This window comes from Aethalodelphis obliquidens, unplaced genomic scaffold (assembly GCF_003676395.1).
Source record: "Aethalodelphis obliquidens isolate GAN/ISIS:26980383/991018 unplaced genomic scaffold, ASM367639v1 scaffold100, whole genome shotgun sequence".
NCBI classification, from domain to species: domain Eukaryota; kingdom Metazoa; phylum Chordata; class Mammalia; order Artiodactyla; family Delphinidae; genus Aethalodelphis; species Aethalodelphis obliquidens.
Genome location: NW_020838044.1, coordinates 181,800 through 205,159, shown reverse-complemented (window position 1 = coordinate 205,159; position 23,360 = coordinate 181,800). Strand labels below are relative to the sequence as shown.

The 23,360-nt window shown below is 37.6% G+C and overlaps 1 protein-coding gene across 2 annotated transcripts in view; it reads right to left on the bottom strand.

Annotated features, from left to right (window-relative positions):
• Positions 1-23,360, bottom strand: part of NTNG1 (netrin G1) — a 162,599-nt gene that overhangs the window by 36,940 nt on the left and 102,299 nt on the right. The window contains exon 4 of one of the 2 annotated variants that reach the window (XM_027096233.1): positions 17,926-18,060. The exons of the other annotated variant lie outside the window; for it this stretch is intronic. Coding sequence (XP_026952034.1) covers positions 17,926-18,060 — 135 coding nt within the window. The remainder of the gene's footprint in view (positions 1-17,925; positions 18,061-23,360) is intronic. 2 annotated transcript variants of the gene reach the window in all.

Here is a 23,360-nt window from a genome sequence, read left to right as displayed (position 1 = left end):
ATGACTGCATGAACCCAAAGCCAGCCTAGTTGGCTGGGGAGGAGAATTCAAAGGTTTAGCAAGACTCTGTTAAGCAGCCCTTCTATTACCTTGGTTAAAATGAAGTTAGTAACCAAAGATGAAATGAAGGGCAGAGTTTTTCTACAGAGTATGGGATGATCTGATCTCATCTGTTTTATATGAAGAACATATTGAACATGACTGATTTAATCATGTCTTATTAGATGTGCCTATCAATAGGTTAAGCACAGTCTCCTCCATCCTAAGACACCAGATAGTAAAACTGTGACTTCAAATTTTAAGGTCTGATATAACCTGGTAGAATTCATACATTATATCTATATGTCCATAAGTAGTTTAGCATCCTTGTTGCAAAATCAGCAATTTTATTTTCATTTTAACGAAATAACAGGCAGATGGCAACTAGACATATCATGGTGATCATTTTGTAAATGTGTAGAAATATCAAATCACTATGCTGTACACCTGGAACTAACATAGTGATATAGGTCAATTAAAAAAATATGTAGACACGGACAGAAAATATATAAAAATACTAATAATGGTTATTTCTGGGGGGTGGGTGATTGTTAATTTTTACTTTATGCTTTTATGTATTTCTAGTTGTCTGCAATGAACATGTATAGCTTATAAAATTAGAAAGAAAACAATAAATGTCATTAAAAAATAAAAGAGAAAGAACAGGGGTGTGATATCTCATGAAAGACCTCATAATGCATCCAAGTATTTTCCACATGAGCACTAGTAAAAGTTGGATCAACGCAATCATCGAAAATGCAGTGATTGTCATCTCTGTCATTACATCACTAATATATTGCCAAATTATTCAGTAATAAGCCCTCCTGTAAACTCCCAAACTTTGTCTTTTTATACTCAAAGTCCATGTGAACAATGTAGTTGTCCATATTATTGATTTTCATGATGAAGCATATAGATTAATGTAAGACTAAGTCCATAGGGTCAATAATACTAATTAAAAAGAGGTCTACATGTGATTCTTAAAAATAATTACATCAATATTTCCTTATTTTTGTAGTGTGTTGTCTTTGAGACATATGCTCATTTCCCCCAAAGAGTTGCATAATAGCTTAGAAGAAATAACCACAATACATAATATTAGTCCTATACTTTTGCAGAATATGGGAAGGAATATTGTTAAAAATACATCTTAGCAATTGTTTCTCTTTTAATATATCCAGCGATGTCTGGATGATCTTGACTTTGAAGCATAATGATGAGGTGGGGACTGAGGTTGGACGCAGAGCAGATGAACCATGTGTGGGTCTGAATTTCTGTGTCTATGTGCCTGTTCCAGGTGAAATCCAACTTTACTGGAATTTACATCAAGGTAATCAATTGCCCTATATTTACACATACCTCTTCTCCACACCTTGCAGCAACAGATAACTGAAGGTTGACTGTAATTTTTAAAAATAGAACACTTGACAAAGATGGGATGGAAAGCATGTAGCACTTAAATAGAGATGGGTCATGACATTCCATCCCTGTAGGTAGAGCTACATGATTTAAAATATCCTGGATTCGACAGACTCATTCGCGCTCAAAAGAGCATTGGACAGAAAAGGCAGGGGTTCACAGCACTGATGAGCACTTTATTCAGAATAATTACGCCTGATATCAAAGTTGATGATAAAAAAATAAATTCTCCATATGTTCTGTATGTATTTTTTTTTCCTGTGCCCTTAATGTTGTAGCCAGTATTATTACTGTGATTCTCCCTTAGCAGAGCTTTTTGCTGATATTCAAGGTGATGGGTTGTTCTGCAGAATGCAACAGAACGATTCCTCACACCAACATGAGCAATCCTGATTGTATTATGGCCACTCTGACTTCGCTTTCATTAGTTGCTGATTGTACTAAATTGATGCGAAATTGACTTGGCTGGCTTGTAAGCCTTTAAACAGTTGGCACTGACTATGTCTGTGATCTTGCTCTGGAAATTATATGGTCAAAGCCTTCATGTTTCTGAAAATCCTAACATTTTTCTTAAGGTCAATTAGGGCCTGGTGAATATGAATCAGTAAGACTGACTTCCTGTGATACTCATATCAAGATAGAGGACACACTTTAATGAAATGCATGGTTCGGGTTTGTTTGTTTTTTTAATGTTCTCTCTTGCTTCCTGCTTCATATTCTCTCCATTTTATGTAAGAGGTCCTCTGTTTCTTCATTTTTAACTGCTGTGTGAGTTTAAAATAAACCAAACTGTGGTCTGCAGGCCAAATCCAGCCTGTGTCCTGTCTACTATGGCCTATGAACTAAGAATGGTTTTCAAGGTTTTTGGTGATTGAAACAAAATCAAAAGAAGAAGAATTCATGGCACGTGAAAAGTATATGAAATTCAAATTTCAGTGTCGGCAAATAAAGTTTCATTGGAACACAGATACACTCATTCATTTCAGTGTCATCTATGGCTGATTTGAGGCTACAACAGCAGAATGGAGTAGTTGCAACAGAGACTGTCTGGCCCAGGGAGCCTAAAACACTTACTATCTGGCCTTTCACAAAATAAGTTTGCTGACTCTTGGAATAAATCACCAAAGCCTCTGTCTCCATCTGCAGAGTAAAAATGACAAAATCCTAAAAATGCAATAGCAACTCAATTAGCAATAAATATTCACTGGTTTGCCACTTCTCAGGGGTTTGGCTTGGGGGAATTACCCTCTTTAAGTCTCAGTTTTGCTGTCTATAAAATAAGGGAAAAAATGACCTCCCTGGTAGAATGAGATAATGTATACACGTTCCTGACACATAGAAAGTGTACAATAAATAACAATTTTTATTATTTTAAAATAATTATTGTTCCTAAAAAATTGGTGCATATGGAAACAGGTCAGATCATTTTTGCGACTTCAGGATCACAGAATTTCAGACCAAGAAGGAGCCTTAGAACATCCAAACCACGTCTAGAATTTCACAGGAGGAGCTGCATAGGAAAGGCTGAAGTCGTGGAGCAAACATCCCTTGGGGAGGTGGTAACAGTCACACCCAGATCAAGTCACTGTGCTGACTCTTATTCCCCTACAAGTTTCAGGTGGGTTGGCCCTTTTCCAATTGAGCTGATTTTCATACTTAGACATTTTCTTTATGTAACTTTAGAAGATTTTGAAATTCTCTCTCTTTCACACACACACACACACTCACTAGTGTGTAAAGAATGGCTCAAGGTGAAACTCCACTTAGGCACTGTCTAAAGTAAGGAAAGAACTACATGTATTGTGTTTCTGATGGCCTTCTGATCATTTCACTATCAGATAGGCTGCTTTGATTCTGGGCTACTAGTAGAAACAACTGTTCCTGGCTTTCTTCATGAGCTTTGGCCTTTCACACAACTTTCACTGTTAAATTTGAATGGTTCTACAGTGTGAAATGGTATAATTTGTGCATACTTGTCATTCTCAAGATTCTCTTTAAATAAAGGGGTGAAAATTAGCGTGGGTGGCCAAGGTAATATGGAAAGTTGCCCAGCCAGGTCAGAACTGAGGTTCCTCTCTAAGCTGAGCACAGGTTAGCAGAGTAGTAGGCAAACCTCAGAATGTCAGGAGGGAGCCTGGAATTGCTGTTAGTAATTCCACTATTTGTATTTGTTCTATGCTGAGCTTCAGCAATTCAAGAGACTCGGGTTTTGAATATATTAGGATATGATCCTACTGTGAAGGGCATTCTGAAAAACTCACTTCTTCCAACCTGCTCCATCAGCCTTTGCTTCTGTGGTGGTTCTGAGTGAGCCATCAGTGGTGTGAAGCATTAGAGCACTCTCCACAGTGTAAGTGTAAACCCCAACTCCTCTGCTCATAGCTGGCACTGGGTCCCTGATGTATTAGAGGTCAGTGGATTTTCCTATCAATCCCAACTTAAAGAATGAAGGGAAAACAGGACTGTCACTGGAAAGTGATGGCTATTAGCATGACTGAGTAGTTTGGCACTGTTCTGCTGAATCAGGAGAAATTTCACAACTGGGAGCAACCCTGGGTTTGCTCTTCTAGCTGACAAAATGAGCCATTTCCCTCCAGGAGGACAACCCAGCATATCTGTAATACCTACAAATAGCCACTTTCTATCTTCCTTCTTTCTAATATTTTCATTTCTAAATTACCTCTGGGAGGCTCCTACTGGTTCTATTTAACGAGCACTTCATTCCCACACTTAGGAGTTGAAAACAGTAACATCAAGTGCCCTTCCAGGTATTTATTTTTCATCACTGTTATGTATGTGGTGCTCAGCAAGGGAAATGAGACCGGTGTTCAAGTTGACAGCAAGGAAATTAAAAACTTGGATTCGGTGACGCCATTCACTTTTACAACAGAGCTATAAGAACCAAATGAGTGAAATCATGTGTCTAGGATTGCAAATGCTCTGAAGCATCGCAGACATCCTTGTTTAAGTGGCATGCCACCTGTCAATGGATTCAACATGTGAGGGCAACTGGTAAAATGTGAACTGGACATTTCAGCATAACACAGCAAATGGCAGGAGACTCCGACTAGAGCAATTGAAAAATTACAAGTTAGGTTTAAGGTATTTGCCCAAGGAGGTATAATCTTCATCTCAGAGAAGCAATTGGAAGCATCATCTTAAGGATCACAAGTTGTCAGGCTTGTAGAGTTAATCTCAGACCAAAAAAAAAGAAAGAAAGAAAAAGAGATTCCCCTGAACTATGGTAGCAGAAAAGCTATGATAGGAACCAATTAATCTCTAGAAAAAAGAAGTTATATAAGTCTTAAGTCTGATTCTTGGAAACCAGAAGTGAGGACTGAGAACAAGGCTAGTGAGAGTATGAGAGTCTGTCTGTTGGTAAGGAGATTCTAGAGGACAGCTGAGCAGCTGAACTGGGGGTCTTAATACAAATTGAGCTGTGTCTCTCACTCTACCTTCCCTTTGCCCCATGGTCTTGGTGCGAAAGTCAGAGCTGGAAAGTTGGGGAGGCCCTAGAGATCTTTTCACTTGACTTTTCTTTTAAGCAGAAACTCGCCAAAAAAGCATCACTCACAGGAGCCCATTCAACTTCTGTTTGAGATTTTCCAGAGTCTGGGGATTTATCATAACTCAAGGCACTCTACTGTATATTCTCAAACACATGGAGAGAATAATTGTTGGAAAATACAAGGCTGAAAACCCAACTCTCTCTTTTTACCCACTGGTCCCTATTCTATCTTCCTGAAATAACAAGTCCTTCTGTTACGTAGTAGTCCTCTAAAACTGGTTGACAACTGTAACACGTTAAATCATATGCTTACAAGCCTTTTTAAACTCTCTTTCATATGAAAAACGCTTCATCAAAGACAGAACCCTCCTATGCCACTGCTTCGTTAAAATGTTTTTTTTTTCCGATGACTGGACTCTTGCTGTGGGCTGTCCAGGGCATGTGTCAGGGGAACTAAAACTGTTTTGGTCCTTGTTTTGTGTGAAATTGTGTTAGCTTCTTAGCCACTCATGACAAAATGTTGTATGGAATTGAACTTGAATGGAAGCTAAGATTCCCACATATTTGCCAATTGAACAACTTGTTAACACAGCTCTACGCCATTCTACATTTTTGCAGTTTGTTTTTATAGCCTTAATTTGTAGCACAGTGCCTAGTATATAGTAGGGACTTAATAACTGTTCACCAAAAGCTCATAAGAAATCCTCATATAGCCCTGTTGGTTAGTTTAGAAGTCTCCCAGTTTTCTCTAGGTAGTCTATTAGAAACAGTTTGTGATTTTATTTAAAACATTAACTTGTGTGTTCTTGTGTTTGAAAGAGGGCCTAAGATCCTACGTTTCCCCCCCAAGAATATTTTGTATTCTTCTTAAGGTTTGGGACAGTATCCCTTAAAGGTTTTTAATAGCATTGGTCTCTTATGTGACGTTGTTATCTCCCTACTACCAATAAGTGATACTAGTAGTTCACTGACTGCTTCTTCCACTCTTTTGGGCGAAGAAATTCTCATCAATGCAAGCCAACAATTAGCAGGACACATCTTTTAGCAGATATCTTGATATGTGAATTCCCCCATTTTGGAAGATTACAGAGCATTTAGATTTCCTAATTTGGCTTTGGACAATATCTATATCCTCTAAATGGTTGTATCGTCTATAATATACACTCATAATACCTTTTCTATAAGATCTTTGATCTTCACTGAAAAATATTGCACTGTCTCTAATTCACAGTGCAAGTCTATACCTTCTTGACATACATCTCTCCTTTCTAATCATATTATGTATTTCTTTCAAAGTTTTACCCTTGAATATCTTTATTGCAAGCATGCATTACATTCCATCTCCATAATACCTGCATATTTATCCCTGGAATTAAAAGCTTGTATTCTTGATGATTATTGTGGTAGGTGGAGAAAAATGTCTCCCTAAAGATGTCTATATCCTAATTCCTGGAACCTGTTCCTTTACATGACAAAAGGGATGTGATTAAATTAAGCGCTTTCAGATGGAAAGATTATCTGTGGGTCTCCACTCTAATCACATGGGTCCTTAGAAGTGGAGACTTGTGTCCAGGCTGTGGTTTGAGAAAGATGTGGTGATGGAAGAAAGGCACGGAGAAATGGAAAGTTCCTGGCTTTGAAGGTAGAGGAAGGGGCCACAAGCCAAGGAATGCAGGTGGCCTCCAGAAGCTGGAAAAGGAAAGGAAACAGGCTCTCCCCTAGAACCTCCAGCAGGGAATGCAGCCCTGTCGACACCGTGATCTTAGCCCAGTGAGACCCTTATTTACTTCTAAATACAGAACTGTAAGAAAATATATTTGTGTTGTTTTGAGCCACTAAATTTGTGGTAATTGGTGATGATTTTCTACAGCAGCAGTAGAAAATAAATACACTTATTATGCAAACACTGGGAAGGGATACACCTAAGCCAAGGAATTTTGTTCCCCAAACTTTCTCTTATTTTTCTCCTGAGAATAACTGTGGCCTTTTTTTTAACTTTATGGTTTGCCACAGTGTCTGGTTTTACAGTTTTATAAGGGTATTTTCACTATATTTCTCTTAAATTTAATTGAAAAATCTTCTTGATCAGGCCGTTGAGCCTCCTACTAAATACATGTTTTCCTGTTCTTGGTAATATATGTACTGATCCCTTCCAAGAACACATATTCTGATACTATAGACCATGGTCCAGCAACTTAATCTCAGCCTTCCTGTTGTTATGTGTGCTTAGTTCTTGATTTCCTACATTCTCTGTTATCTTCCAAATCATAACATTTAGCTACGTCACGAAATATTTTGACTTTAACCCAAATATTCACACTATAAGTTCTTCTGAAAGCACCATTAGTATTGACATAAATTAGGTAAAAATGTGGGGAAATTGCTGGCTTTAATAAACATTGCATGATATTCCAGTGTAGCTTATACATTCACCAGGAAGACAATACATCTCCTCATTAGCCTCACTGGTTCTATGTGTGAGTATTTCTATTTCATTTTTCAAACCCAAAAAATCACACACCTGACCTATGTCTAGTCTTCTTGGTGCCATTAACAAGTGTTCCATTATTTTCCAATACAGGTTAACCAACCGTATTTTGTGTGAAGCACGAAACGTTACTTTCTCTTTAGAAGGTTCAGCTTTATTCTCTGGGATGTGGCTCATGCCTCTTCTCGGATTTCAAAGGGGTGCATTAAAAAAAAAATCTCTTTCTCCTCAATCTCATTCTTCTGTGGAGCAACCTCAGTACTAAGTTTGATTCTGCCTGTCCTCTTTGAAATCTTTTTATTTCTGCTTTCTTTCCTGAATTGTGCATTCCATGCTGTCTAAAGTCCACTCATTCTGATGGTTTTCAAGTGTTTCACCTTTTGTCTGAGAGACCAGCTTACATTCATGGTGCACACAATCAGTGGCCCCCTCACGAGAAAGTTCACTAATGAGCCTGGAGTTATCGATTTCCCCAGCTGAAGACACACAATTGCTTTTGGGGTCACCTTTGTTTCAATCACTTGAATTAGTCTTGTCTCTGATCAAGGGATTTTTAGAATCCCCTAGGTCAACAATTTGATACTCAATAGTGGCCATTCTGGCTGCACTTTCTGCACTATCGTTGTACAATTAGTTTGAAACATGGATTCTTACCTCGTTCTTTGACAAATCAACTTGTGCTTGGAACTAGCTAATAATAATTGAGATCTTACTATGGATCATGAGCTCCACATTATTTTCCTTGAATCTTCACAATTACCATATGTGTTAGGTCCTAGTATTATCCTAATTTTTAGATGAAAAACTAGCCTTAGGGAGCCCAAGTAATTTCCTCTAAGTCCTGCAGGTAGTAAGGGGTGGAGATGGGATTCAAACCCGGGTCTGTATGACTCCAGAGCCTAAGTGTGTACTCACGTAGTTCTATTCATAGGATGTAAGCGACAGTGTCAGCAACTGAATCTCTTTCTTTATTTTCTATTCCCAAATCCAAGTCCTTTTGGACTGCAGTTCTACCTTGCTCCTCTTGCCAGTCCTCTGGGGGACTGGAACCCTGTGTCTGGATCCCTCAGACTCTGTCCTGATACCTACGACATCTCCTCCCTGGCCCCACTTACCTAAATGTGCACTTAATCCCTGCTCATTGCTGCGAATGCTGCTATCAGCCCTAGTTGACCACTGTGTTTCTTCTTGGCCTTGATTTCTTCTTGCCAGGTTAATATCACTGTCACTAATAATGTGGCCAACCCAAGGATGGGTTCAACTCAGGGCAAGCAGAAGCATATGTGTGTGTGTGTGTGTGTGTGTGTGCGCGCGCACGCACATGTGCGTACGCGTGCACATGTGATGTAGGGAGTGACTGGGGAGGGGAGAGAGAGAGAGATTGATTTGAGAGGCATTTTTGAATGTATTCATGTATATGCAGACCAAGGAATGATATGAAAAATATTTATCAACTTACAAGCACTAACTACTTAGTATGAATACCTGCTCTAGTACTGGTATCCAGTACCAGCTGGTGCTGAAGGCACACCACTGACAGGTATTACCCTGTTAGTTGCTAGATCTTGGGGGGCATCTAAGAGATCCTAGGGAAGGCACTTAAGGATCTTAATGCAATAGCCATTTACCAACTGGCAAAAGGCTTTCTATATTTTAACAAAGAATATCAGTCCTGTGTGGGTGGGTCGAGGAAAGAAAAGAAGATTTCAGAAAGAAATAAAACGATTGTATGCTCAAAGGTGTATTTGAAATATGTGAAATTTATACAGTAAATCCAGTCTTACCCTGTTCCAGTCCTTCCTTTACAGAGTAGTCAGAATAATCTTTCTAAAACAGAATTTTATCCTTTCTCTGTTTGAAACTGTATGGTGGATCCCATATCTCCCCTGTATGATGGTCCTCACACCTATTCTCTGATGAGATAAAACTTCGTAGCTTGGCATTCAAGAAACTACAAGATCTGGTCTCTGGTTGCTTCTTCAACATTTTCCCTTCTTCCCAACACACACAACACACACACCATTTACCCTCTAATCATATCAAAACCATTTGATATTTCTGGAACATAGTGCATTACCTCATGAACTTTTTGCCCAAGAAGTTCCATCCTGGAAAACATCCACTAATACTAGAGTACACAAACAAATGTCACCTCTCTGGGAAGCCTTACTCCCCATCTGGGCTTCACTAAAGTCAGGCACATAGCACTTGGCTCTGATCACCTTCTAACCGTTAGGTACTTGTCAGCCTCGCACTCCAGATTGTGAACTTCATGTCTACATGTCCAAAGCAGCTATCTCTCTTCATCCTTTAGCCTCTACTGTAAGCTCAATACCTAATTTATAGTAGGTACTCAAGAAGTTTTTGGAACCAAGATGGCAGAGTAGAAGGATGTGCTCTCACTCCCTCTTGCGAGAACACCAGAATCACAACTAACTGCTTAACAATCATTGACAGGAAGACACTGGAACTCACCAAAAAAGATACCCCACATCCAAAGCCAAAGGAGAAGCCATAATGAGATGGTAGGAGGGGCGCAATCACAATAAAATCAAATCCCATAACTGCTGGGTGGGTGAATCACAAACCTTCAGAGTGAAGGTCCTGAGCCCCACGTCAGGCTTCTGAACCTTGGGGTCCGGTAATGGGAGGAGGATTTCCTAGAGAATCAGACTTTGAAGGCTAGAGGGATTTGATTGCAGGACTCTGACAGGACTGGGGGAAACAGAGACTCCACTCTTGGAGGGCACACACAAAGTAGTGTGTGCATCAGGACCCAGGGGAAGGAGCAGTGACCCCAGGGGAGACTGAACCAGACCTACCTGCTAGTGTTGGAGGGCGTCCTGCAGAGGCAGTGGGTGGCTGTGCCTCACCATGAGGACAAGGACACTGCCAGCAGAAGTTCTGGGAAGTACTTCTTGGCGTGAGCCCTCCCAGAGTCCGCCATTAGCCCCACCAAAGAGCCCGGGTAGGCTCCAGGGCTGGATAGCCTTAGGCCAAACAGCCAACAGGGAGTGAACCCAGCCCCACCCATCAGCAGTCAAGCGGATTAAAGTTTTACTGAGCTCTGCCCACCAGAGCAACAGCCAGCTCTACCCACCACAAGTCCCTCCCATCAGGAAACTTGCACAAGCATCTTAGATAGCCTCATCCACCAGAGGGCAGACAGCAGAAGCATGAAGCATTACAATCCTTCAGCCTCTGGAACAAAAACCACATTCACAGAAATATAGACAAGATGAAAAGGCAGAGGGCTACGTACCAGATGAAGGAACAAGATAAAACCCCAGAAAAACAACTAAATGAGGTGGAGATAGGTAAACTTCCAGAAAAAGAATTCAGAATATTGATAGTGAAGATTATCCAGGACCTCGGAAAAAGAATGGAGGCAAGCGATGCAGGGGACGCGGGTTTGTGCTCCGGTCCAGGAGGATCCCACATGCCGCGGAGCGGCTGGGCCCATGAGCCGTTGATGCTGAGCCTGCATGTCTGGAGCCTGTGCTCCGCAACGGGAGAGGCCACAGCAGTGAGAGGCCAACATACCGCAAAAAAGAAAAAAAAAAGAATGGAGGCAAAGATTAAGAAGATGCAAGAAATGTTTAACAAAGACCTAGAAGAATTAAAGAACAAACAAACAGAAATGAAAAATAAAATAACTGAAATGAAAAATACACTAGAAGGAATCAATAGCAGAATAACTGAGGCAGAAAAACGGATAAGTGACCTGGAAGACAGAATGGTGGAATTCACTGATGCAAACAGAATAAAGAAAAAAGAATGAAATGAAGACAGCCTAAAAGACCTCTGGGACAACATTAAACGCAACAACATTTGCATTGTAGGGGTCTCAGAAGGAGAGGAGAGAGAGAAAGGACCCAAGAAAATATTTGAAGAAATTATAGTCAAAAACTTCCCTAACATGGGAAAGAAATAGCCACCCAAGTCCAGGAAGTGCAGAGAGCCCCAGGCAGGATAAAGCCAAGGAGAAACATGCTGAGACACATAGTAATCAAATTGGCAAAAATTAAAGACAAAGAAAAATTATTGAAGGCAGCAAGGGAAAAATGACAAATAACAAACAGGGAACTCCCATAAGGTTAACAGCTGATTTCTCAGCAGAAATTCTACAAGCCAGAAGGGAGTGGCATGATATATTTAAAGTGATGAAAGGGAAGAACCTACAACAAAGATTACTCTAGCTGGCAAGGATCTCATTCAGATTCCATGGTGAAATCAAAAGCTTTACAGAAAAGGAAAAGCTAAGAGAACTCAGCACCACCAAACCAGCTCTACAACAAATGCTAAAGGAACTTAACTAAGTAGGAAACACAAGAAAAGAAAAGAACCTACAAAAACAAACCCAAAACAATTAAGAAAATGGTACTAGGAACATACATATCGATAATTACCTTAAACATGACTGGATTAAATGCTCCAACCAAAAGACACAGGCTTGCTGAAGGGATACAGAAACAAGACCCATATATATGCTGTCTACAAGAGACCCATTTCAGACCTAGGGACACATACAGACTGAAAGTGAGGGGATGGAAAAAGATATTCCATGCAAATGGAAATCAAAATAAAGCTGGAGTAGCAATAGCAATACTCATATAAGATAAAATAGACTTTAAAATAAAGAATGTTACAAGAGACAAGGAAGGACGCTACATAATGATCAAGGGATCAATCCAAGAAGAAAATATAACAATTATAAATATATATGCACCCAACATAGGAGCACCTCAATACATAAGGCAACTGCTAACAGCTATAAAACAGGAAATCAACAGTAACACAATAATAGTGGGGGACTTTAACACCTCACTTACACCAATGGACAGATCATCCAAACAGAAAATAAATAAGGAAACAGAAGCTTTAAATGACACAATAGACCAGATAGATTCAATTGATATTTATAGGACATTCCATCCAAAAACAGCAGATTACACTTTCTTCTCAAGTGCGCACAGAACATTCTCCAGGATAGATCACATCTTGGGTCACAAATCAAGACTCAGTAAATTTAAGAAAATTGAAATCATATCAAGCATCTTTTCTGACCACAACGCTATGAGATTAGAAATCAATTACAGGGAAAATAATGTAAAAAACACAAACACATGGAGATTAAACAATATGTTACTAAATAACCAAGAGATCACTGAAGAAATCAAAGAGGAAATCAAAAAATACCTAGAGACAAATGACAATGAAAACATGATGATCCAAAACCTATGGGATGCAGCAAAAGTAGTTCTAAGGGGGAAGTTTATAGCTATACAAGCCTACCTCAAGAAACAAAAAAAAAATCTCAAATAAACAATCTAACCTTACACCTAAAGGAACTAGAGAAAGAAGAATAAACAAAACCCAAAGTTAGCAGAAGGAAAGAAATCATAAAGATCAGAGCAGAAATAAATGAAATAGAAACAAAGAAAACAAAAGCAAAGATAAATAAAACTAAAAGCTGGTTCTTTGAGAAGATAAACAAAATTGATGAACCAGTAGCCAGAGTCATCAAGAAAAAGAGGGAGAGGAATCAAATCAATAAAATTAAAAATGAAAAAGGAGAAGTTACAACAGACACCGCAGAAATACAAAGCACCCTAAGAGACTACTACAAGTAACTCTATGCCAATAAAATGGACAACCTGGAAGAAATGGACAAATTCTTAGAAAGGTATAACCTTCCAAGACTGAACCAGGAAGAAATAGAAATTATGAACAGACCAATGACAAATAATGAAATTGAAACTGTGATTAAAAATCTTCCAACAACAAAAGCCCAGGACCAGATGGCCTCACAGGTGAATTCTATAAACATTTAGAGACGAGCTAACATCCATACTTCTCAAACTCTTCCAAAAAATTGTGGAGGAAGGAACACTCCCAAACTTATTCTATGAGGCCACCATCACCATGATACCAAAACCAGACAACGATACTACAAAAAAAGAAAATTACAGACCGATATCACTGATGAATATAGATGCAAAACTCCTCAACAAAATACTAGCAAACAGAATCCAACAACACATTAAAAGGATCATACACCATGATCAAATGGGATTTATCCTAGGGATGCAAGGATTCTTCAGTATATGCAAATCAAGCAATGTGATACACCATATTAACAAACTGAATAATAAAAACCATATGATCATCTCAATAGATGCAGAAAAAGCTTTTGACAGAATTCAACACCGATTTATGATAAAAACTCTCCAGAAAGTGGACATAGAGGGAACCTACCTCAACATAATAAAGGCCATATACAACAAACCCACAGCCAACATCATTCTCAATGGTAAAAACTGAAAGCATTTCCTCTAAGATCAGGAACTAGACAAGGATATCCACTCTTGTCACTATTATTCAAGATAGTTTTGGAAGTCCTAGCCACGGCAATCAGAGAAGAAAAAGAAATAAAAGGAATACAAATTGGAAAAGAAGAAGTAAAACTGTCACTGTTTGCAGATGACATGATACTATACATAAAGAATCCTAAGGATGCCACCAGAAAACTACTAGAGCTAATCAATGAATTTGGCAAAGTTGCAGGATACAAAATTAATGCACAGAAATCTCTTGCATTCTTATATATTAATGATGAAAAATCTGAAAGAGAAATTAAGGAAACACTCCCATTTACCACTGCAACAAAAAGAATAAAATACCTAGGAATAAACCTACCTAAGGAGACAAAAGACCTGTATACAGAAAACTATAAGACACTGATGAAAGAAATTAAAGATGATACCAACAGATGGAGAGATATACCATGTTCTTGGATTGGAAGAATCAACATTGTGAAAATGACCATACTACCCAAAGCAATCTACAGATTCAATGCAATCCGTATCAAATTACCAATGGCATTTTTTACAGAACTAGAACAAAATATCTTAAAATTTGTATGGAGACACAAAAGACCCCAAATAGCCAAAGCAGTCTTGAGGGAAAAAAACGGAGCTGGAGGAATCAGACTCCCTGACTTCAGACTATACTACAAAGCTACAGTAATCAAGACAATATGATACTGGCACAAAAACAGAAATATAGATCGATGGAACAGGATAGAAAGCCCAGAGATAAAGCCATGAACCTATGGTCAACTAATCTATGACAAAGGAGGCAAGGATATACAATGGAGAAAAGACAGTCTCTTCAATAAGTGGTGCTGGGAAAACTGGACAGCTACATGTAAAGAATGAAATTAGAACACTCCCTAACACCATACACAAAAATAAACTCAAAATTGATCAATGACCTAAATGAAGGACTGGACACTATAAAACTCTTAGTGGAAAACATAGGAAGAACACTCTTTGACATAAATTACAGCAAGAGGTTTTTTGATCCACCTCCTAGAGTAATGGAAATAAAAACAAAAATAAAGAAATGGGACCTAATGAAACTTCAAAGCTTTTGCACAGCAAAGGAAACCATAAACAAGATGAAAAGACAACCCTCAGAATGGGAGAAAAGATTTGCAAGTGAAGCAACTGACAAAGGATTAATCTCTAAAATATGCAAGCAGCTTATGCAGCTCAATATCAAAAAAACAAATAACCCAATCCAAAAATGGGCAGAAGACCTAAACAGACATTTCTCCAAAGGAGACATACAGATGGCCAAGAAGCACATGAAAAGCTGCTCAACATCACTAATTATTAGAGAAATGCAAATGAAAACTACAATGAGGTATCACCTCACACCAGTTAGAATGGGCATCATTAGAAAATGTACAAACAACAAATGCTGGAGAGGGTGTGGAGAAAAGGGAACCCTCTTGCATTGTTGGTGGGAATGTGAATTGATACAGCCACTGTGGAGAACAGTATGGAGTTTCCTTAAAAAACTAAAAATAGAACTACCATTTGACCCAGCAATCCTACTATTGCGTGTATACACAGAGAAAAACATAATTCAAAAAGGCACATGCACTCCAGTGTTCACTGCAGCACTATTTACAATACCCAGGTCATGAAGCAACCTAAATGCCCGTTGACAGACAAATGGATAAAGAAGTTGTTGTACATATATACAATGGAATATTACTCAGCCATAAAAAGGAACGGAATTGGGTCATTTGTTGAGACGTGGATGGATCTAGAGACTGTCATACAGAGTGAAATAAGTCAGAAAGAGAAAAATAAATATTGTATATTAACGCATCTATGTGGAACCTAGAAAAATGGTACAGATGAATTGTTTTGCAGGGCAGAAACTGAGACACAGATGTAGAGAAGAAACGTATGGACACCAAGGGGGGAAGCGGCGGGGGCGTGGTGGTGGTGGTGGTGTGATGAATTGGGCGATTGGGAGTAACATGTATACACTGATGTGGATAAAATTGATGAGTAATAAGAACCTGTTGTATAAAATAAATAAATAAAATAAAATTCAAAAATTAAAATAAATAAATAAAGAAATACTCAAGAGGAGAAAGCTCCTATAATCTCACTGATCTACATACCAAGGATGTAAGGTGCTGGAGCTGAGGCATGGAGGGTTTTGTACACCATACAGCCTTTGTGTGGTAGGGCCCTGCTTAAATCCAGTCTTCCAATGCCAGAAGGAAAAATTTGAGGACATTACATTTTTTATAATACTCCAGGAAATTATCACAGAAAAATCAAGTTAGGCCCTTTTTTTGGCATACATTTCCTCTAAGGCTTGATTAATTTTCCTCTCCAATGTCTTTCCCTGATTACACTTCAGGAACCCATTCATTAGGTCCTGTTGCATCAGGTAGTTTACATGAGACTTTCCCTTTGAGAAGGTGTGCCTTTATTATAAAGTCTCCTCATTCCTTATGCTTTGAATCTTGTTGCTGATTTCGGCCCTTCCTTTGTCTCTCCTTCTCTCCTGACTGTCAGCCTTCTTTGTGCCTCTACATCTAGATGTTCCAGGACTGATGACTTATCCTCTGAGTCCTGGCTCCTCACATTGTATCTGGGATCCCAAACTCATTCAGAACCTTCAGGTGCTTTCTGGGAACCTACAGTGTATACAACGTTAAAACCATGGCTTATGTGCAGAAGCGCTGCCTGACTTCTCACTATTTGACGCTTTTAATGATTCTCCAGCATGGTTGGAGATGCTCATCCTCTAGCTTCTAGATCCTATCCTAACCTTGGCCTGCTCAATGCCAAATCTCTCAATTATCACCATAGTTCACTGCTGCCCATGGCATTAGTATGGCAGTAAATTTCACTTTGGCTTTATAATATGTAGAAATATAGCCTTCAGATAACTATACATTCCATAAGTAGCAGATAAAATATTCTGTACATCCCTGGTAGAAACCTGCTTTAGATAGTTCCTGCATACTGACGATTTTTCAAGTGAAAAGTAAGCAAAAAACCTCTAGAGCTGTGCTGTCCAATATGGTAGACATATGTGTCTATTAAGCCTTGCAATAGGGCTAGTTCTAATTGAGAGTTCTGTAAGTATTAAACATCTGATTTCAAGGACTATGAAAAATGTAAAATATATCCTTAACAACTTTAACATTAATTCTATGTTGAAATGATAATATTTCAGGTTTTTTTTTGGATAAAAGAAGTTATTAAAATCCACTTCTATTTATTTTTACTTTTTTAATGTGGATAACAATACATTTAAAGTTACATGTGTGGCTTGCATGGTTTTGTATTGGACTGCGCTCTCCAGAGGCTTTGCCTGGTGGCTCTTTAATATTAGTAAGCTGACTGTGTACAGATAGAGGAAAGTTAATGCAGAATTAAAATGCAAAAATGGTTATGAATGACAGAAGGAAGCTTCTGCTCAGATTTTAAAATTTCTCTTCCCTGAATACACCAACATGCCACCTGCCTTGACAAGCTTTTAAGAACGCCTGATAATCCTCAGAGAAATGAGGTTGAACCAAATGGCATCTGTCTAAGGCTCACTGCATGGTGCCTAACCTCAGAGGCTTAAAATCAATATTGATTTTCATCATTTATTTTATCCTGGCATTTAAATATCCCTTAGATTTATTACCTTTTGGTTTTTGGTTCAGATTCAGTGATGGGTATGATACAAGGGTGGTAATAAGTTATGCAGATATCATTTAATTTATGAACTCTAGAGCTCCAGGGTAGTTCAAGAAATATATTAACCACATACACATCACCCTTCATTTTGCGGTAAGGATTTCTAAGCTGGGTCCCTATTGTGCCACTTAATTTATGGTCTGGCCAGGTACATGGATCTGCATACAGTATTTCAGTGTAAGTTTCTCCAGCCATCAGAGGGGACAAAGATGGGCTTCAAAGGAGCCAGCTGGATAGCTGATGGATTGCTCTCTCTCCTATACATAGGCTGAGGCATTATGTAGTTTTTAAAGCTTGTCAGCGGTTTGGGCCTTTTTCTGCTCTGAGAAGCTGCACGCACCGGCCTAGACAAGCAGAATCAGCCATGCTGCAGCAGGCAGAGGACAGCTCCCAGAGTTACTTACGTTGACAGCCGTAGTGCCAGGAATTTCCCGGCAGACACTCATCACACTTAGGCCCTGTTGTTCCAGTCTTACACTCACAAAATCCTGAGCCATTACAACGATCATGGACTGAGCCCAAAGGGTTACAATAACACTCTGTAGAAACAAGACAACACACAGGCTGGAGACAAGTCCGCATGGCTTATAAGTTATCAACACAGGAGTGTTGCTTACTTAAATGCATCACTTAAAGAAAGATGTCCACTAATGAAATGCTTTGGCAAATATGGCTATTTCAGGTCCATTTATTTATTTACTCAGCCTTCCATGATATCATTTTTATGTTATGGGAGGAAGTCAACTGAAAACCTCCAAGGAAATAAGACATCATGCTCTTCACTGGTAACAGATCGTAATGGAGGTTCCATTTGTTAGGGCATTTTTAGATGGTTTAATGAATGCAATGAGAATCCTTTATATATCCTTTATATATCAAGGATAAATCAATATGCCATCAGTGTAAAATCTGTTTTAAATTATTCAAATGAGCTTATCGGTTACACTCAAAATTTGAGAACTGCTGAACATTGTTAAAGTGGAATATGAACGCACTTTGTTCATTCAAAGTCAGTTTTACTATATGATTTGGGATGGTGCTTTATATATATATTTATACAATGTTGTGATGAGCCTTTAGATATTGTATCTGCTACACATGTTAAGTTAGTATAGCTTTTATGCAACCTAGATTAACAATCATGAAAGAAAAATGAATTTTGTAATCCTAGATAAATTTCAACATAGGCATCATTATAATGTCTATGGACAGAACAATATAACTTTGTGTAATAAAAAGTAAACAATAATTTCTTGATTCCTCACACATTATTATGCAGAATATTTTTACTTCTGAAGCTCTGTTTTTCTTAAAGGCTGAATCAGAAATAAGAATTCCTTAGGCTTCCATTAGCTTGAAAGGTAACAGCAGCTAGTTTCCAGCTTTTGGAATTTGCAGGCCAAAGTTACTTTTTTTGTAATCCCACTGTATAATACTGGGCAAGTTATTATGCCCCTCTGTCTCTTGATTTCCTTTATTTTAAAATGGTCCCATTAAGAGGTTTTCATGTCAAAAAACCAAATAAAATCACACCAAGCAACTAACCAAGCAACCAACGGTGAGAAACCCTGAGAATTTTAGTTTAATAACTTTAAGTTTAGCATCTTAGATTGGCAATGGAGATTCAGGGTTTACTGTTAAATAGAGAGATCCAGAGGTTTGGTTCTGTTTTTGTCATAGAGACTAATCATATAATTTCTTCAAAGAATGTGGAGTACCTTAGAATCATTATTTATTTCATGTTGAGTAAGTCAATTTTGAAGTTCAGCATCCTTAAGACACAAACGTTTGTATGACTAAGAGTAACATACATAGGTAAAAATAAAACCAAATAAAGTCTAAAATGCTCTCTCCTTGTCTGGACTGATTTGCACTTAATAATTGGAGTTTTATTTTAAATTGGCATTTTCTATTTTAATGTGTGTATATACAGCAGTTGTTTAAAACATTTTTAAATAGCAATTTTGTTGTGGCTTTAAAAATACACACACACACACACACTATAAGTATATACCTATAGCAAAACTACTATAATATGTTTCTTACTATTTAAAGTGTATAAAGTGTATAAGTTGACAATGAATCACCAACATTTCATAAGCCAGGGAGTAGAGTTACATCTGGCCAATATGAATTCACATACTGTGCTAGTCAATTAGCCCGTAACAACTGATTAATAAAGGGTTTTAGATGTAAAAAAAAAGTAAACAAAATTTTTAGAAATGTGGAACATCTAAACCATGGTACATCTCAGTGGTTGTCATACAAAAGGTGGTAAGTGTAATGTTAGTCAGGAAAATAAGTGACAAGGAGAGGTGGGGTCTACACTCCACATTACATACAAATAATTTAGTTTAAAAAATATCATTTCTGGAACGACAGTCAATGGTAGATGTTGGGGTGATGAGGATGGCCTTGGAGAATTATATTTTATTCCATGAAACTAGGAAGAATATACAGGACTGTTAGACTAAAAAAACAACATGAAATACTTTTGGAAGTCTGATTAAAAAGTTATACTACAATTGATTTATAAGTATTAGAAGTGTCTTATGTTTGCTTTGTTTTACAGAAGGTACCTCTGATTACCTGTTCTTGGGTTTCCAGGGGAATGAAAACAATAATACATCATAATTGGAGATATGTTTAGTAGCAACTGCTGAGCCCTGCATTTCATTCAGATGTCAAGCTTGTTATCAGGGATTATTAGCAGTGATTACCCAAGGTCACAAGCCACATATCCTCTAGCTTCCTGATTAATGTTTGAGTTTATATGAAATGGAAACATGCAAGGATGTCATCTTCATGAAATTGCTGCATCATACAGGCTAATTACATGCATCTTTGGAAACATGGCTAGCTTGGAATTTGTATGAAAATGGGTAAATTTACCAGGAATCACAAAGCAGCGATCACTGTGACAACATGGAATAGCGTGCATTTTATATTTGCCATAATATAAAATGATGCAAATAGTTTAAGACATCTATTTCAACACAGTCAACATTTGGTCAAAGATATGTGCTGTTCCCTCATAGCCAGGGTGGTGGATTTCATTGCCAATTGTTAAAGAAATGGCAAAGTGCCTTTTTTCCCCTTAAGTTTAGAGACGGCTTAGATGAAGTTCAAATTTTCAGGGATTAGTGCCTAATTCTGTGAAAGTGAATTGGGTAAATATCCATTCGTTTTCATTAGTGCTTTCTATACAAAATGGCATTAAAATTAACTCAATTACTTGAGGTGTATCCTCTCAAATTTAATTCTCAGTCCTGCTGCAAGCCCTTTGGGGAACTTAAATGTAAAAAATAGAGAATAGGTTGGTGCTGCCCCATAGGGAAAACCTTGGTAATGGAGCCACAGGCTTCCAATGGCCTTCAGAGAGCAAACCCCAGCCTCAGTCTCATGCCCAGGCAGCCTGACAGCTCTGCCCTTGGCCCCTCCAGTGGGAAAAGTGGAAGCTATAACTCTTTTAGGAAACTTTCGTACGCTTATAGAGACTAAAGACAAAAGATAGACCGTATGTAGCATATACCAGCTAGCCAAATTTTTCAGTTCATTCTTTAAAAACAATTTTACCCCTTAGGAAAAGAGCAACAATTTAAGGAATTTTGGTATGTGGAGGTATACTGTAGCTAATTTTAATGCTATCTAAAAATACTCATCTTTGTGTTTACCTATATCCACTTGGTTTGAAGAGCACAAAATACTGAATAGGGATATGTTTACCTCAATAATATAAAATCCTCTCCAAGATTTATAACTTTAATTAACAAAGTTTCTAGAAAGGGAGAAAAGAACTGTGTTTGATTTTTTTAAGTAGAAATAAATACAAGAATGTATATTAAACTTTCCATTCATCTGTATTTTACATGATTTAAAAGACAAAAGCTGAATGGCAACTTCTTGTCTGTGGATAATCAAATATGGATTTATAACAGAACTATGACTCTTAGAATTAGACAGGAATTGTGGATTTTGTAGTTCATAGATTACTTTAGAACAGGAAAAGGGGAGGAATTCATTAGAATAGAATACTCTGAGTAAAATATATTGGGATACTGTTAAGTTACCTGCTATGAGAAATTTTATGGAATAAAATCTTTTCTTTTAAGGTCTTTTTCTTTGATTTATTGAAAATAATATGAAATTGATATTGCAAAACATTTACATCTTATTGTAATGTTTTGTATTTTGAAAAACTGATTAGCTTTTATTCCTGTGTTCCTATTTATTTTACCTTTTCACTTGTTAACATATTTATAGTATGACATTTATATATTTTTACAAATGACATTCAGCAAAATGTAACTGCATTCAAAATTCAGACAGCTATGTGCCTTTTGGTTTTTATTAATATTCTCAAATCTTTGTAACCCAAATGTTATAAAGGCAATTGAACTTCTGTTCACAAGCTCATAGTGGAATTGCTGCTGTCATCCTAAAAACATACCATAAGTAAAAGTCTGACAAGCTTAGCTTTACTAATTGTGTCAGGGTAGTTGGGAGAAAGCGTTCAAAAGCTTTGAAGTCAGGAAACTAACTCTTTACTAAAGCTGTATGATTTGGGTCAATTTGCCTTACTTTTTCTCAACTAGAAAATAGGGGAAATTATCAGTGGAGTACTTACCACCATGGTTTTGTTAATGAGGATTAAGTAAAAACAAAACAAACAAACAAACAAAAAACATACTTGCAAGTCAGTTCACAGTTTACCAAGTGTTTCCTGTGCATCCCATATGACACCAATTTGACCAGGAGTTTTCAACGACTTACCTAAGGCACACAGCTATTAAATAGCAAACTGGGACTTGAACCCAGCTCTCCAGCCTCTAAGTCCAGGGATTTCTCCACTAATTCACAAATAATAAGGAAGCACTTTGAAAAATAGAACATACTATAGACATAAACAGTATTATAAAAACTTGGCCCATTTTAACTGAAAAAACTTGTCCAGCTATTTTAAATGACACTTGGCAAATAACTATATAACCTTGACAATCCAATCAGAAAACAATGATCCCAGAATTACAGATTGATTTGATTTCTTTTTTGATGAAAAGATCACCTTTCATTTTTCAGCTTGTGTATTCTATCTAGTCTTTATGTGAAAAAATCTACCTTTAACATTGGTTGCCTATATATTACCTATTGGTGTGGTAACAGATACATATGTACCCTTCACCATTTTGAATATATGCACTTCTTCAAAGTACATTACGAAGTGAAATTCCATTTCTTATTTCTTATGTTTCATCAGCTCCCTTTCTTAAAGATAGGTTCTGCTATGCAAAAGGTAGGAGAAGCTTTTTTGGATGTGAAGGGCACCTGGTTCTCTCCAGTTGACATGATCAGTCATCACAGGGGGTGGAAAGAATGCTCAACGGAATCCTGTGGCCCCAGTTTTCCAGGGCTCATGTACTTTGGAAGCTAAGAGAATTAATTGCCTTGAATAGTTTTGAAAAATTGCTTCTCCTTTTGAGGGCTACAGGAAAATTCAGTAAGTGGAATTTCATTACTATGGATGGAAAAGCCAGGCAAACTTCTACATTACCAATTGCTAGTGGCTTTCAATTCCAAATGGGAATATTTTAAATCAATATTAGTTAATTACCAGTTATTTACAAAAGTTTGTGTCCTAATCTCGTATCTATAATTAAAAACCTTATAATGAGTTTACATTTTGAAAGTTGAGTGTACAACTTAAGACTTTAAGATCAGGTTGAAATGACCAGGTGTTAAGATTTCATGCAAAAAAAAAAAAAAAAAGAAAAACAAAAAGAGAATTACTTCATCTCTTAAACATGACTTTTCAGCTCATCATCTTTAAAGCAACAATTAG